Source organism: Acanthopagrus latus, chromosome 20 (genome assembly GCF_904848185.1).
Source record: "Acanthopagrus latus isolate v.2019 chromosome 20, fAcaLat1.1, whole genome shotgun sequence".
In the NCBI taxonomy this organism is placed as follows: domain Eukaryota; kingdom Metazoa; phylum Chordata; class Actinopteri; order Spariformes; family Sparidae; genus Acanthopagrus; species Acanthopagrus latus.
Window position 1 is genome coordinate 17,706,548 of NC_051058.1, and position 17,081 is coordinate 17,723,628.

General features: G+C 45.0%; 1 protein-coding gene across 2 annotated transcripts in view; it reads right to left on the reverse strand.

Annotated features, from left to right (window-relative positions):
• Positions 1-1,029: 1,029 nt before the first annotated feature.
• The window catches only part of LOC119009963 (neurotrypsin-like), a 37,667-nt gene continuing 21,615 nt past the window's right edge, over positions 1,030-17,081 (reverse strand). For both annotated transcript variants that reach the window (XM_037081729.1, XM_037081730.1), the window contains exons 4-15: positions 15,008-15,250; positions 14,676-14,814; positions 14,406-14,584; positions 13,787-13,934; positions 9,382-9,560; positions 8,890-9,031; positions 8,295-8,515; positions 6,456-6,597; positions 6,071-6,352; positions 5,351-5,473; positions 4,988-5,256; positions 1,030-4,177 (exon numbers count right to left, since the gene is read on the reverse strand). In XM_037081729.1, coding sequence (XP_036937624.1) covers positions 3,624-4,177; positions 4,988-5,256; positions 5,351-5,473; positions 6,071-6,352; positions 6,456-6,597; positions 8,295-8,515; positions 8,890-9,031; positions 9,382-9,560; positions 13,787-13,934; positions 14,406-14,584; positions 14,676-14,814; positions 15,008-15,250 — 2,621 coding nt within the window. In that variant the 3' untranslated portion in view covers positions 1,030-3,623. The remainder of the gene's footprint in view (positions 4,178-4,987; positions 5,257-5,350; positions 5,474-6,070; positions 6,353-6,455; positions 6,598-8,294; positions 8,516-8,889; positions 9,032-9,381; positions 9,561-13,786; positions 13,935-14,405; positions 14,585-14,675; positions 14,815-15,007; positions 15,251-17,081) is intronic.

Sequence of the window (17,081 nt, forward strand, 5' to 3'; positions counted from 1 at the left end):
TCTTACTTGGACAAATCCATGTGTTGTGAGCGTGTGATTTCTGCGGCGCTTTAATAACTGATTTGATGAAACACGTACGTATCTCATGTTATGTGACAGACACGGAGTCGACACTGAGGGATCATTTTCACAGCACAGTGAACTGATTTATCCTCTATAACATTTTAGTTCTCCAGTGTTTGATACGTCTAAAAGTGATGAACACGTTTGACGTTGATTGTAACGAACCACAGCAGCAGAACTGCAGTACGCCATAATTATAGAATTAGAACTGGTAGTAATATTACCGGCAGTTTGACAGGTTTAGTTAAGATTATGATTACATTTGCTGATGATGATGATTTTAAAAATTGTGTCTTTATATCTTTACATGAATCATTTAGGGGAACATTTTGAGCACATTTGAAACTTTGGGACATTATTATAATGACTCTCTAATAACAATAGAAAGGATTCCTCTCCAGATAATCTTTGAGAATGGCTCTCCAGCACTTTCTTCATGCTGACCACAAATTGTGCCAAATGCGTGTACAAACTGAAAATAAACACAGTCTACAAAATGACGGTGGAGTCAAAACGTTCAAAGGTGCGTGTACAGTCGGCTGCACATATAACCGACATGCACAACGGGTTGCAAAGTCATTTTTGGTACCTCTAAAGCACTCCAACGTGTTACTTAACACAGTAACGTAACAGTTTACTTCTTTACTGCACCCAACGCTGCGTTTAGGGAATTTAAAATACTTGGTTAGGTTTAGGAAAACATGGTTTGGGTCCAAATATAGCCTTTCACATTGGTCAGCTGCAATCACAGTCCTGGATGATGTTCCAGCATCAACACCAACATGGCGATGTCGGTTTGTGCCGACACAGTGGTTCTGGTTCTTACATTCAGGTGATTGTACGCTGATGAAAACATAATTATGAATATCATATTCTAAATCCTGCACGCTGGAGCTCATCATTGATTAGAACAGAGGAGAGAGGCCACACGCACACACACACACACACACACACACACACTGCAGACTTGTTCTCACCAGGTATATGTTTTAATACTCAACCATGATTCAGCACATTACACCGAGGAACAGCTGAGGGGGTTTGACGCGGCTGAAGCCTTTGAACGCTTCGCACTGCTTCCCCCCCTCCGCGGCGTCCAGCCACAGACATACAGTATCTACATCAACCTACAGGCATCTGCATGATAGAACATCAACTCTCAGGTAGGAGGGAGCAGTGACAGGATCAAGTTTTATGTACAGGGTTATAACAACAGGCAGGGGGACAGGTCCATGTCGGAGGAGGAGGAGGAGGAAACAAAAAAGAAAAAAAAGAAAAACAGCAGTTGCAGGTTACAGGATGCTTTTCACGACACAATGGTTCACGGCACATCAAAAGCACAAGTCAAGTCCGAACACTTAGAGGAGCAACAGTATAAAAAACAAAAAGAACCATCAGGGCCTCGCTGTCCCGGACGAACGCCGGCCCTGTGAAAATAGAGCGACGTCGCCATCTTGTGGTCAGATTGCGCGTCTGCTCGGAGTACAACGGAACGGACGACACTTAGAGTTCAAGAGTTCGGCTATCTAGTTCAGTCAAGAATGACGCGGCACACATACTATCTAAACTCAGGAGGAGCAGCTGTCTATCCATCTATCTATTTATCTAGCTATCTATCTAGAGCCGCCTGCTGGAATCAGTACAAAAAGATATTTCACGACCGATGGCTTTGAAAGGAGAAGAGTCCTGTACAGTTTTAAAGGAACATACCGGTGTTTTTTTTTTGTTTGTTTGGGGGTTTTTTTGCATGTTTTTAGCTCCTTAAATACAAGAAATTATCTACACATGATGTAACTGCTGACTGAACTGTAGTTGGAGTGTGTTTTTTTGTCCTAGGTGGTTTCTGTTTCCGCAGCTTCTCACTTTAGAATAGAAAATCAATGGGCAGCCTCTTAAAACCATTACTGTTGTCGGGCAGAGCAGTTTAATTGATCCGGAAAAGAAGCAAACCTCTTAACAATCATGTGGCTTTGGCAAAATAAATGCAGGTTCTACATTTATTATGACCTGTTCTGCTAAGTTTCAAGAGTCGGCTCATTGATTTTCATATCTGCAAAAAAAAAAAAAAAAAAGCTTCCTGCCATGGTTTCGAAGCGGCACTGAAGAAGATTCAAGAGGGCAAAAAGGGAAGATCGCGTCGAGCTCTCGGCATCCTGCAGGTCTAATTGCAGGCTTTCATATTATGATTACTTATTGATAAATGATCACTTTATAGCTCAACTGTAAGCCACTAACAACGTTTGGGTTGCCAGGTTGTGAGAAATCTCTCAAGAAGTTAACGATGAGTGTCTAAATAAAAAGCCTTCCATTATAAATGTGAGTTAGTAATAAAGTTTTTATTTCAGGTCGAGTTCTGTTTCCAATAAGCCAACAGTGAAGGTTAAATTTGATGCTTCCAGCTGATCTATTTATTAACATCATATATTACATGAACACGGCTGATTAGGTGACCAGATGTGTATCGATGAAGGAAAGCTTTTGCAACATTATTGGTTTCTATCTGGAGGATCCTTTTGGATTTCATTATTTCAACGTCCTGATTTTTTTTCTGTGTTTATTCATGGTTTGTTTTTGACCTCCGAGAGACGCCACTTACTCCGTCTGTACTTGAATGCAAAGGCACAGGAGCACCTTTATTACTTCTGACGTGTGTCTCCATCATTTTGACTTCCTGATTGCTTCCTGTATTTATTTATTCAGACCTTCCAAAGACGCCGTTTCCCTTCATTTGCACTTTGCACCCTTCAGGATGTCATCATGAGCTTTAGGACTTACAGTAGTCAGCAGTGGTTAGACATGAAAAATCGCCGGTATGATCCTAAGTCACATAGCTTAGTCTTGGGTCCAGTAAAGGTTATAAGTTAACAGCCCTGTTTGAATAAAAGCAACATCACCCACGTCTGAATATTTATCAAAACTCGGGACGAGCGTCGCCCGATGAAGGAGTTTATCTGTATTAGTAGTCGCAGAGGGACGATGATGATACACAATCAGCCTTAATCCTAGATGTTCTGGTGGTTAGTCGCACAGAAGACGCACGTTAATAGGTGAATTTTAGCATAGATTCTTGTGTGACCATCTCCCCCCACCCGCCCCGAATGTTTTTATGCTAACACTATTGTCCTTTAAATACATGCCATGCTGATTTTTTTTTTTTTTTTTTTTTGATTTTCAGTACTGGTGAGAGGCCCCCTGATCGGCATGCCAGGCTCGACCTAAATGTTGCCGACCCATCAGTCATCGCTCTGCCTCTCAGCGGGCTGCAGCTCACATTTAAAAGCACCAAAAAAAAAAAAAAGAAAAATCACCCACACACTCGCTCTGTCATCCTGGCAGCTCGGGGAGGTCTGCCCACACTGCTGTACTCGTCCAACGGATAAAACACTCGGGATTCACAACACTGAGATTTGAAATGAGCACAGAGACGGCCGTTTGTACTGACTTAAGTTAGGAGCATCTCTCTTTTCTTTTACTGGTAAAGTTAACTTTTGACTTTCCTTTAACACTCCCTCCTCGGGCGGTCACATGGCACAGATGGTAAGCCAATGGCGCGGCCTCGATCAGACCAGAATTTGTGTGTTCGTGTCGGCCTCGCGGTGGGCGTGTGTGCTTTTAGTGTGAGCGTGCTGACTGGCGTGTGAGTGATGGGCGTGTGTGATGTCGCTGATTTCGTTTGTTTCCTGCTGATCATGCGTGTGTTTGAGCTTGCCGTGCGCGTGGAGGTATTTTTCCTCGTGTTCCTCGTGTGTGTGCGTCAGGTCTTTGTGTGTCAGATCGTCCTGCGTGTTCGAGCGTGTGCGCGGCTCTTCGGCACGTGTGCCGATGACCTCGTTGATCCAGCTCCTGAAGCGGCTGACTCGCGTGTACAGCGAGGGCGAGGAAGGGTCGCTGCAGCCGTAGCCCCCGGCGACGACCCCAGTGAGGACCCAGCGACCCGTCTCCTCCTGACACACCAGGCCGCCGCCGGAGTTGCCCTGACAACTGTCGTCATGGAGGAGGCTGGTGTCGGGAGGACTGCCGGCGCACAGGGTGCCGTGGCTGGAGAAGCTGTCGCCATAGCGCTTCTTACACTGCCATGACGACATCAGAGGGACCCAGGATGCAAGAACGGAGTCTAGGAGAGAGGACGGAGGAGATGATTAAAGGAGCAGCACGTCACAAACACAGACTGTATAATAAATATTAGATGTAGCCACCCGTTTGTTTGTGGAGTAACAATCTGAGGCCTTGAGTTTGGCATTAGGTGGTCGCCATCTTGGTTTACTGGAGCAAGAAGTGACCATATTTGGTGACAAGGTGTCAATCACAAGATAGCCACACCCCTTAAGCACACCCTGGTTTATCGTCTGTTTTACTCTAAATGGGACCAACATTTTAAAAAATGAGCATCATTCTGTGTTGAACAGGACTTGAAACTAACGGACGAGACTATAAACTCATTAGGAAACTGATTTCTGAGGGAATAATCAAGTGAGAAGAAAGCTTATTTTCCTTATAAGCTTACATACAATCAAATTATTTTTGAAACCAGCGTTCGTGAGAAAGAATGCACGTTTACATCACTTCTGCATTGGCTTCACTTTTCAGAGCCAGTAGCTGCGTCCACTATCTTACAGTCTGTGGTCAGAGACACTGAAACTAAATTGACAGTAGATCAAAAATCAACAAAAAGGTTTACTCTCGACTGATCGCTCACTTCATTTACCACATTAAAGAAAATGTTGACACGAAAACAAACTCATTCATGAAACCACATTTCACTGCAGTCGACTGCAGAGAAACGTTACGTGTGATTTAATAAATCCGAGCATGATAAAAGTGTTGCGTCATGCGCTGGCGTCGTATCGAAAGCACATTTTTAGCTGCATCCCGCTTGATTTCTAAAGAGACGCATGCAGCACACGCTCGAGAGAACAACACCCACCTGCTCCTGTCCAGCCAGCGGTAACCATGACAACACAGGAAGATGGAGTGCTTCCACCTGAGGCTCTGTCTGCGGGAGGGAGGCATGCTGCGTTGGTGTTGGGGTCGAAGGTCAGACAGTGACCTTTGCTGTTGGGCAGCCTCAACAAAGCCAGATCGTGACCTCCGCTCTGACCCTTGAACTTCCTGTGAACCACCACCTGCTCCGGGGTGACGGTCTGCTCCGAAGCGCCGACACGCACCACGTACCTGGACGGGTCGCTGCCAAACCTGCAGCAGAGAGGAGAGAGGAGAGAGGGTGAGGAGGAGAGAAGGAGGCGGATTTATACTCACAAATGTCACAAGTAACAACTATTGGATTTACCTGCTGACACAGTATGCCGACGTCAGAGCCCAGCAGGGGCTGATCAGAGTGCCGCTGCAGAGAGGGCCGCCATCTTTGTCTTGAGACTGAAGCCACACCGACACCTGCCACGGCCACGTGGTCCTGACGGAGAACGAGACACAAATCTCAGTCACACAACTCCTCCTCTCTTCTCTTTATGAGCGCCTGAAGGCTGTTTTTGTATTTTTTTTGTTTTTGTCATCTCGTCAGCCACACGCTGCTAACTGACAGTACACTTCTACTTCTGTTCATTTTGAAAGAAACTGCCACGGGAAAAAAAATACTCTCAGTTCTGTGCACGGGAGGAAAAGGACGTGCACAGACGTTTTGAGGAGCTGGTGCTGGAAAAAAAAAGGAAAAGAGGCAAAATGAGGCGACTTCTATCAGCGACATCTGCTGGTGGGTTGAAGATTCATCACGAACTGAATGTAGCACATTAAAGAATAGAGCTCAACCAGTGACAGACACATTGAAAGACTTTGATGTGTGCAGATATGAAGACTTATTATTTTTTACACCTAATGTAACTAGTTTTCTAGATGACCCTTTTTCAAAATCTGGTTTTACTGTTTGTCTCTGGTGTAAATTGTAACTCCTGAACTGAATAATTGAATAATAAAGTTGTGTTTTATCTGAGGAGTTCTAGCAGTTTTTGCTCTCTGTGTGTGTAATGAAGCTCCTGAGAATCCTGAACCCTACCTGAGCATGTTCTCCTCCCCCTGGTTCTTCCTCTTGCCCTCCTCCTCCACCAGCTTCCTCAGCCCGCAGCTCAGCTCTTGAGGTTTGACCTGCGCCGCTGCCTCCTGGCGAGGCGCGACGTCGCACTTCACCCCCGCGTCCTGCCTGCGCCTGCAGCCCTGGATGCTCTGGCCCAGAGAGGGGCACTCCCCCAGGAACTCCTCCTTCCCCGTGCACCTCACCTGGTCCAGGTGGATGGGCCCTTTCCCCTGACCGAACCCTCGGGCTGCTACTGCTCCACCGCTGACGACAGAGATGTGAATTATTGTGTAGTGTTGTTGCTTGACTGATCGTATCTATGACAGTTATCACAAGGACCTTAATACAAGTCGTCTTTTTGTTTTACCTGTGTCCGAGCTGTCTGCACACCACGACCGCGTTCAGGTCGTTCCAGCCCGAGTCACAAATACTTCCCCAGTCGCCATGGAGATAGACCTCGACCCGACCCTCCTTTCTGCTGCTGCCGCCCACCAGACGCACCAGGGGACCTGACAGCAAACACACACAAACACACCTCATTCATATTCATGCGGGCGCATCTACGTACTCCGGTCGAGGAGTTATATGTCCGCTGACGGTGTTAAATGTCATCTGCAGCGCGGCGCTGCTGCGCTCGCCGCCTATTCTCATTCTAATGGGCTGCGTGTCTACAGGAGGCGCCGGAGCTCTGCAGCGACGAGACGGTAAACACGGCTTTATTCTCTCCGCTGTCAACATGTGGCATTTAAACTCACCTCAGACATGCACCTGTGTTCACACCGAGGGAACGACACAGTAACAAAGGGAGACAGAAGAGGAGATAGATAGATAGATAGATAGATAGATAGATAGATAGATAGATAGATAGATAGATAGATAGATAGATAGATAGATAGATAGATAGTTTGCTAAAGAAAAGAAAACAGCTGACAGTCTGGCAGTGGACCAGCTCTCTGCAGGGACAGTTTGCCCTTTCGTACTTAATTAATTGCAGTCACCAAACTTCTGCAGTGCAGTGAGGTGATGCGCACTTGTTTTTTTTCTCTTTCGTCCCTCCTTTGTGTCCGACTGCAGTCGCTTTCCAATTAACAAAAACTCACACACCGTCTGTCCGCTGCGCTCCCATGCAACCAATCATCAAAGCCGGAGCTACAGCGATTCTGCTGATTGTTCAGACACGTTTATTCCTACAGAGAAGTTTTCAGGCATAACTGAAAGACAAAATAAAAGATATGCAAAGAAAAGTAGAAGGTAGCAGAAAGTGATAGGGATGCACGATATGGATGGCTTCTTTTCAGCCATTGAGATAAATGACAACGACCTGCTTTTTGTGGATAATTCTGGAGATTTGCAAAACACACTCCCTATTTTTTAAGTCAGTGCATGTTTTTATAGGAAAGCCTTTCTGACGGCTGAGCACGGCTTCTGACAGCAGAGTGTTTCACCTTTCTGATCCATAACTCTGGTGGCTGGAGCTTTTGTTTCATCTAAATATATTTCATGAATCACTTTTCACCTGCAAATTGTCACTCTCATGTATTCTGTGAACTTTATTTGAACCTATATTCCGTGTGAAGTGCTTTGTGACATGTTTCGATAAGGACTATGAAAACAACGTGAGTAATATTTCTATGATGAAGACATTTTTTTGTATTTTCAAAAGAACTTCACACCCGGCAGTCTGTAAGAGAGGCTCAGACGCAGCGAGCAGAGACGGACGATTTAATATTCCACAGCTCTAATAACATCTGCCGCGATAAAACTCGCAGACTCACTCTTCCCGTCTCTTGAAGGACATTTACTGCTAATTGCATTCGTGTTGTCTTCCTCTGACTCTGCAAATCGACTTCACATTATGAGGTTCATTCATCAGCTATAATTTCACTGATTCAGATAAATAGCCAGCAATATAAATGTTCTCAGTATGGGTGATATGAAGTCATCAGTCCCGTATCTACCACGCTGGGTTTAAAGCTTGATTTGTATGATGGACGCATAATAACAGAATGAAGCTTCACCAGTCGTTGCTTACAAACGTGCAGCGAAGAAAACGTTTGATGAGAACCGACTGAGAAGCAACAGGAGGGTCCAGACAGAGGGTGAATAGAGGTGCTGCAGTATATGAAAAAATAAAGTGTAGACACCCAAAATAAAAGTCTGAACCTGAACATGAGCACGATATGGGGCCTTCAGTTTCATCCCTCACCTGTGGAAGGTGCGATGACCGGCACCTCGTTGGTCTCCTGGCTGGATCGACCCCGGCAACGGACGCCGACGTCCTCGGTGTGGGCGCAGTCGGTCCGGCCCCAGATCCCGTGGCGGCAGTCCAGCAGGGACGTCTCAGACCCCTCACAGTGGACGTCGTCCAGGAGGATCAGACCGACGCCCTCGCCGAACGCCCCGTCGGCTACGACCTCAGCGTGACCCCTAAAGGTGGAGAAACAAGGTCACAGATCTGCAGTAGTTTTATGTCTGTTTAGTTTTTCCTTATAAAGAATTTGAACGTTATTTTTTCATGTATGTATCTATTTCTTTATTTCTCTGACATCAGACAAAAACAGATAAAAGATGAGTAAATATGCAGGAAGAGCCTAAAGAAAACCTGTATAAGCTCGTCAATGAGCCTCCTAATGTGAAATATTCAACACAGACACAAACAAATCAATTAGCACAAACAAATATATCACAGCTGAGGGGAATATATAATTACTATTGTGTAGAAAAAAACATAAATAATATAAAACAACAGAGGAGGAGAAGGATTCACTTGTTTTCTTTAAGTACTTTTTTTCCCCCCGTACCTGTAGCCCAGCTGTCTGCAGACCACCTCTGCGTGCTGCTGGGACCAGTTGTCGTCACACACCGTCCCCCAGTCGCCGTTGTGGAAGACCTCCACCCGACCCTCCCAGGGACTGTCTCCACCCACCAGGCGCACCACTCCGTCTGAAACGGTGTCACATTGTGGTCGTTATAAATAAACGCTGTTCATGTGGTTGAAGGCGCTCCGATGAAAAAAAAAAATAAATCACTCGGCCATGTTCCATTAACATTAATGTATAATTTTCAGGTTAATTATTAATCACGGGTAGTTTAATGAATAGCAGCTGCTGTCTCAGATCAGTAACTGCTCAGATCCCATAAATCCTGTTTCTGCCTGTCAGAGGACGGTGCAGCTTCATGCAGTAATGATTAATTGATGTTCAGGGGCTATAAATAGCAGCCTGTGTACAGTAGTGTGTGTGTGTGTGTGTGTGTGTGTGTGTGTGTGTGTGTGTGTGTGTGTGTGTGTGTACCTGTATACGGGCTGCAGGAGACCCCGGCGTCCTCCATGTGGTCACAGTTGTGCTGCTCCCAGTCGCCGTGGGGACACTGATCCAGGAAGAGCTCGTTCCCGGTGCACTTCACGGCATCGAGCAGGATCGGGCCGGAACCCTGACCGAAGTGAGCCCAGGACCAGGCCTTCGCCACGCCACTGCAACACACACACACACACACACACACAGTTTGTATGAAGCTAAACATTGTGTGTATTTATATTTATTTGTATACTCTGCGGATATCCTGACGAATTTGTGACTTGACTTGAGGATTTTAAAGGAATTCTCTGAAAAGTTAGGGATCCTCAACGTGATATTATATCAACAAATATCTGCACAACATTTAATGGTCACCCATCTAATAGTTGTCCATATATTTTACTAATGATGACAACAATCAACCTCATGGTGGTGCTGGTGAGAAGTCATCCAATCAGCTTTTCTAGGATGCATCATCTGGTAAATCACTGATGTTTGACCACATTTCACAACAACGCATTCGATAGGTCGATAAATTCCAGGGAAGAAGCACTTCCTGGTCGCAGATGAAGGCTTGATGCCGAAACACGTCAGTGTTTGTTTTTAAGGTCTAACATGCCCTGATAACAAATGCATTTTAATGGTTTAAAAGGGAGTGTTTGAGAGTTTTCTTGTGAGATTTTGAGATAATTCAGTGTGGACAAAGTGTCAAACAGACAAGTGTAAACTGAGTCTATACCTGCCAAACTACTGGATGTCAAAGTGAGGAATATGTTACGGTCGCAACAAACCTCAACTCCGTGACAAGGAACATGTAGACAGGAGGAGTAGTTTAAAAGGGAAATTATTTTATACACAGATAACACCTTAATTAACCAAACCTTTGGAGGTCTGGCCAAACAGAACAATAGAATGGGTCAAGTCAGAATTACCAGACCTCCAACCTCAAAAGAAATATGGAACAAAAACGCCCAAAAAGAAAGAAAGAAATGAGCCAAAAATGAAGCCTCAGCAGTCGGAGCTACAGTAAATCATCTGCAGAGGAAAGAGATCCTTCCCATGAGCTTCAGCTAAATATGAGTCAGGGCCACAAACTAATCACGTGTAACATAATGAAAACACTCAGAGCATAAAGCGAATACCAAAATAAATCAAATCATCCAAGTTAATAATAGATCACTCCTGCTGAGGATGTTACTGCATCATGTGGTGATTATTTATTGATGCTGAAACGCTGCGAAAAGCATCGACTTTAGTGTGTTTGTGGCTTTTACTGAAGCACAGAGCGTATAGAGCAGCTACAGAGAACCCGGGCTGCAGTCATGTTGTAGAGACGTCCACGTCATCATCATTGTAAATATGGAGCTTTTAAATAGGAAAATGGGGGAAAATATCAGAGCACAGGAGGAAGAAACAACATGGAAAGTTATAGGATTTGTAACAAGATGCTCTCGAGCTGCAGTAACAAGTGAATTTCCCCGCTGAGCGATCGATAAAGTCTTACCTCAGTCACCTCCTGCTCTGTGCTGCATGTACAAACATCAACATTTTCTGTTCTAATAATAAAAATGGTTCTATTATCTCGTCTACTAATGAATAAGTCAAACTTTCTTTGAGTTTGGGAAGCTACATCCAATCATATAAAAACCACATTAGCTTCGTTAGCTCGTGTAGCAGCAACTGGAACTTTGAGTGTCGTTCGGCAAAAACTCCACAAAAGCCAAATCAAATGACGAGTGTCTAAATGTTTGACGTGCAGATCCAGGTGGGAAAAAAAAAATCATCCTCGCTTCATTTTGTCACATCAGCGGCTGCATGTCAACCTGCACGGCAGCGTCACAGCATCTATTATTCAGATCCGCCGACGCAGATGGTGAGAAGTCCCGCCGTGTTGGAGGAGATGAAACGCGACCTGGTGTTGAACACGGAGGGAAGCTCTTTGTCTCCGCAGATACAACTTCATCACCGTCTGACACTCGACGACGTTTACACGCCTCCCTCTCTGCCGGGGAGACGAGGAGGGAACACCTGCTCGCATTCAAAACTCAATCTACATAAATATGTTTCTCAAGGATTCTCCTCCCTGATCCAAATGAGACCCAAGAGCTCTGTCTCGACACTCAACTGTTTCCAGCCCAGACGCCAGAATGAGCATTGGCATTTTACGTTTCTGTGTTTAGATCTGTGACACACGGAGCATAAAACATTTCTACAAAACGTCACAACGAGACGGTGGAGGTTATTTCAACATCTGCAACACTGACGCAGCTCAGATGAAGGACGTGGGTACGTGACACCTTAACAAACATTCCTGTTGGAACTTTACACTATAAGACAAAAATACTGCTGGCCATCGCCAAAAGAAAACCAGATTTTCTCCGGAAGTTATAACTCAACATCGCACCAGATGATCGTACCCCTGTTTTGTGTGTTGACATTATTTTGCTCAATGTTAATTTTGATCTGCTTGTTGTATGCTGCCTTGTGGATTTTGTACTGCCCTCTGCTGGTTAAAATGGCGTCTGTTCAAGTTTTTGGTTTTGGAGAAGCAAAATGAAATGTTTTAACATATATAAGTGTGAAAGCAACCGGATGACATTTCCAGACAAGTTTTGCCGGCAATTACATGTATTTTTAAGCCAGAACAGGATTTTTTTCCCTGACCATAACAAACCATGAACACAGACGCAAGATGAAACTGTAAATTGAAGAAATGTAAAAATGTTTCAACATCACATGTACAAACTTGCTATAACTTACTATACAAAGATTGGGTTGTTGTTCAGTGATGATTATTAACTGAGCAGCTTCAGGAAATCAACTCATTAATTCAGCTCCTGTTTAGTCAAAATACCACATCTTTTTCATTCTCTGGCAGATGCAGGATGGTGGGACGGTAAGTAGATCTGGCTCCTGCCTCTTTTGAGTGTTAACAAGGAGGATTTTTCCTCCCTGAGGGCGAGGCAGGACTGAACGTGGACCATAAAACCCTCTGACAGAAACGTTACACCAGCTGATTTAGTGAACTTCATTACCCAAATGCAAGAACTGCAGGAAAAGCAGGAGACGTCCTACATATTTAAATAACACTTCGTCAGACATAAAAACGCGAACTCTTTTCAGGTGGATTTAAATAAAGAGCAGATTATCTTATGGAATATGCAGGTTTCAGTGAGAATCCGCCTGCAGCACGGGCTCGTTTTGGGGAAACGGTGCGTGATTTAACACACCAGCGAGCGAAGCGTCTGGAAGTATCTGGATCCTTCAGCTCTGCATGTTTATTCACACACCATGTCAACCTGTTCCTGTTCTGAAGGCCCCATTCTCCTCGCTATGCATCTTGTAGCCACTGAGATTTCAAATCCAGTAATATATAGTTTATATCAGGTTTGTTTTTGACTATTTAAATGCACAAAATTAGTGTAAATAAGGAAATAAAGGACTATAATGAGTTTGTGCCACCGTCACTATCAGTATTTTGAGGTCAGAAAATTACATATTTTGCCAGGCGCCTGAATATTTCCTCAGAAAAATGTGTGTTAAGTGTCCTTTTTTCAGTGATACTGTTATTAAACTTGAACTTGGACCATGTGTGCCAGAAGCACTAACAGAGCTTTTGTCGGCTTGGGAAAAAAATTATTAAGCTTATAACCTTTCAAAAGAGCCCAAAACCCTGCTGATAGGCTTCTCCACATAACTCAACAACAGCTTTGAATTTACTCTGAGCCTGAATAAGATGGATGTTTAGGATAATTAGGATAATTTAACATAAATTCCAGAAGCTGGCGAGGGTTAAAGGATGAATCTGGTGATGTTCTGTTCTTTTTTTAAATCGTAAAACAATCCCATGAAAAGACCGAAAGCGACTATGAATTCCTCCTACTAATGAGTATGACTTGTGTGGTCACACTCCTCTGAGCTGCGGCGCTCCATTGTCATCCAGAAACTATTAAAAACACATAAAATGATTCACAGTGTTGCACCGGGTGACGCGTGTCTTCATCATAATGAACACGCTGGGCGCTGTAGTTTATTTTGACTTCATCCCACATCTCCTGTCCCCCTCGCTACTGCGTCCTGTGTATTAATCCACATCTGAAAATAGAGTCTGACATGAGTAACACTCGCTGAAAGCATCCGTACGCATTCAATTTACTCAATTAAGCCAAATGTTAGTGATTCATGTCGTCAGGAGGGAAGGAGGAGGGATAATTCAGGAAGTAAAGTGTCGGCCTCGCTCTTTAATAGGATTTAATGACATTAAGGAAAACATACAATGACGCCGTCCTCATCCTTTTAATGCAGCTTAAAGTGTGATTTAATCCGTCAAGTGCAATTAAGGGGGCTGAGCATCACATGTTAACCTGGTGCGAAGGTGCGAGAAATCCCTGCCGCCACTCACCCGAAGCCCAGCTGTCTGCACACCACCTCGGCGTCTCTGTCGTCCCACTGGTCGTCGCAGACGGAGCCCCACCTTCCGGCGTGGAACACCTCCACGCGACCTTCAAAGTCCTCCTCGCCTCCGACCAGTCGCAGGGGAGGCCCGCTGCCTGAGAGAGGATGACGACGCACACGTACCAACAGTTTATTACATTTCAGGTGGAGGCCACTCATTTTTTTACAGTATTGGTGACGCTTGTGGGCAATTTTTATTCAATCCTTATTAATTATCAAAGATTTTTTTCTCTGATTTATGACTTTATAACTGTCTTAAACTGCACAAAAGACATTTTTGATTTGTCCCTCCTTCCAGCCATGACTGTGTTGTTTCCACAGAGGTGCAGTAGTTTTACACTGCAGTGAAAAAAAAAGCCCAAAGTGAGTGGAAATGTGACAGCAGCACAGAAGAAAAAGCCCCGAAACTGCTCGAGGTCCAAACGGAGAATTTATAAAATATCATTACACAGCTCGGTATGAAGGAAAAAAAAATTAATAATCTGTGGATGAATCAAATACAGCTCAGCCTCGTGTCTCTCAGGTGTGTGGAGGAAACGTTGGGGTCCGACTGAAGTCACACTGACCTTCCGGCGCCGCGCACACCACTGCCGCCTCGTTTCCATGGCTACAGTCGCCGGTGACGAACGTCCTGCTCCGGCACTTACTCACACTGTTCTCGTCGCCACGGCAACCCAGGCGCTCGTAGTGGAAGAGGCCCGAGCCGGAGCCGAACTGGGAGTGCTGCAGGGCCGTGCCGATTTCACTGTCGGGGTGGGAAAAAAATAAATAAATAAATAAAATAATCAGCAGTGAGAACAAGCTGTGAGACGTTGTGTGCTCTGATTTCCTCTGACCCGAGGCCCAGCTGTCTGCAGACCACACTGGCGTCTCGGTCGGACCAGTGGGAGTCGCACACCGCCCCCCACTGACCGTTCAGGTAGACCTCGACGCGCCCACTGCCGGAGGACGAGCTGCCAACCAGACGAGCTGCGCCTAAAAAACACCCACAGAAAAAGAAGAAGAAGAAGAAGAGACGAGATCGATATTCACCAGCCGTCTGAACGCCTCTTGTTTGATGTTTTACTGTGTTTTATTTGGATCACAAATCACTCTGTAGTTTAAGGAAGAGCTATAAAACAAAAGCTTATTGTCATTGTAAAAGTCACCAGCCGGTCCGCAGTCGTACCCTGGTGGCAGTCGCAGTAGGCCCATCCGATGGCTCCAGAGTTTTGCCTGAAGAAGCACCAGGGGTTGGACTCCCGGTCTGGGTTCCTGCAGTAGCTGTGGTCGCCCAGCCCTCGGCCCGGGTACTGCATAACGTAGTCCGGGAACTCGGTCCACTTCAGACAGGGGGCGCCAGAGTCCGTCTGAGACACGGTGCCATTGTAGTACCCCAACTCTGTGAATCCTTCAGAGCAGGACAGAGGCACTGCACGAAGAGGAGGGAGGGAGATGAGAGGATAAGATGTTGTGGATGAAAGCAGGGAGGATTTGGGTCGGAGAGGACAATGTGAAGAAAGAGGGAGTGAAAGTTTTAAGGAGTGGAATCGCCTCTATTCAAGTCACATTATCCCCCATGTCTGCGTTTCATCTCCACATAAAGGACTTACATGGATGAGGCTCATCCACTGTCCACCACCACAGCGGGATCTCCCTCTAATGCATTTTCCCCCCACTGCTGATCCATGTTGGACCGGAGAAATCTCCATTAACCTCAAACCAAGAGCACTGAACGCGGTGGTGATCGGACACTTCCAGTAATCTCCTTTTGAGGAGGAGGAGGAGGAGGAGGAGGAGGAGGAGGAGGGACGCGAGATGGACTGAGACAGAGAAACCGCTGACTTCAAAGTGGAGCGAAATTAGGCCACAAAATGTAGAGCAGGTTATATTTTCTGCCGCCTGTGATAAACTTGAAAAGGATTTATATTGCAGAACATAACAAGCAGAGTGGCACTCATAACCGCAGCACACAAACTGAAGCACTCAGCGGGGCAAGGTAAAGGTGCAAAACGCTTTATTGAAGAGGCTTTTAGTACAACTTCCTCCGCTTGTTTTGACTTGACTGACAGCTTCTGCATCCTTGTTTAAATTGTTTAAATTTCTATTCTGATAATCAGAGCTTTCAAAATGTACTTTTGAATTTGTGGAGGTTGTGTGTGCACGTCGCTCGGACCAGATCCACCACTGTACGTCTGGAAAAAGCAAGATGTGTGTTTATGAAGACCGATGTTCAATAAATAATGAAAACGACCGCTGTGAGACGAGATGATGTGGAGTATTTGTTCCAGAGTTATTCACTTATTCAGTGTTACACGAGGAGTCGCAAATCCTTTCACGGAATCGAGTTTTTGGGCCAATTGCAATAAAAAAGCACAATAACTTGTTTTCAAATGGTCTGAAAATGAAAACTTTCCTATGGATGTAACATATAATGAAGGGCAAGAGTGTAAAAAAAGAGGAGAGACACTACTGCAACACTAATGCAAGCTACAAGCTTCTAGCTCACAGTTAGCTAACGTGTGCTGCTCTGAATAACCAAGCAGTGTATTTACAAATGGTCCCATCCGAGCTCCACTGAATGGAGAGACTATTTACGAATGCGCTTTTAATATTAAACACTTAAGGATTCAGTAGCGAGATTTAAAAAAAAAAAAACACCACCAACGTACTATTTATATTCTATTTTCTTGCTCTTTTCTCTCCGTCCTTGTTCTCTCCTCTCGTTCATCAACTGATCAGAGAGTATGAAAACCAGAACAACAAAACAACGGTGAATGTTCATTTCTGCATGTAATGGAGTGTTTCTCCCCCCGCGGTGAACACTGGAGCTTTAAGTGTTTTTTCGAGGGCCAAGCGTCTACTAAACTATGATTAATAGCAGGCGGTGCTTCAGCGACCGGCAGCGTCTTATCTCCTCCACACACACACACAGCTCGGCCGTCCTGGAACATTATCTAGGCAGAGCAACCCCTCAAGCCCACCTTGCACAGTAACACACACACACACACACACACACATACACAGGAGATTTGCTGCATAGTGATCAAGACAGAAACACACACTACAGTACTGTCAGGCACAGAAACACACACACATACACACACACACTGCTGGGTCCAATTTGGAGGAAGATAAGAGGAAGCGCAGAGGAAAATGTACCGAACTAAAGCAGAAATCCATCCTCGAACAATAAATAATACAGAGCACACACTCAAAAACAGCCAATCTATTAAAAAAAACAAAAACAAAAAAAAAACCCT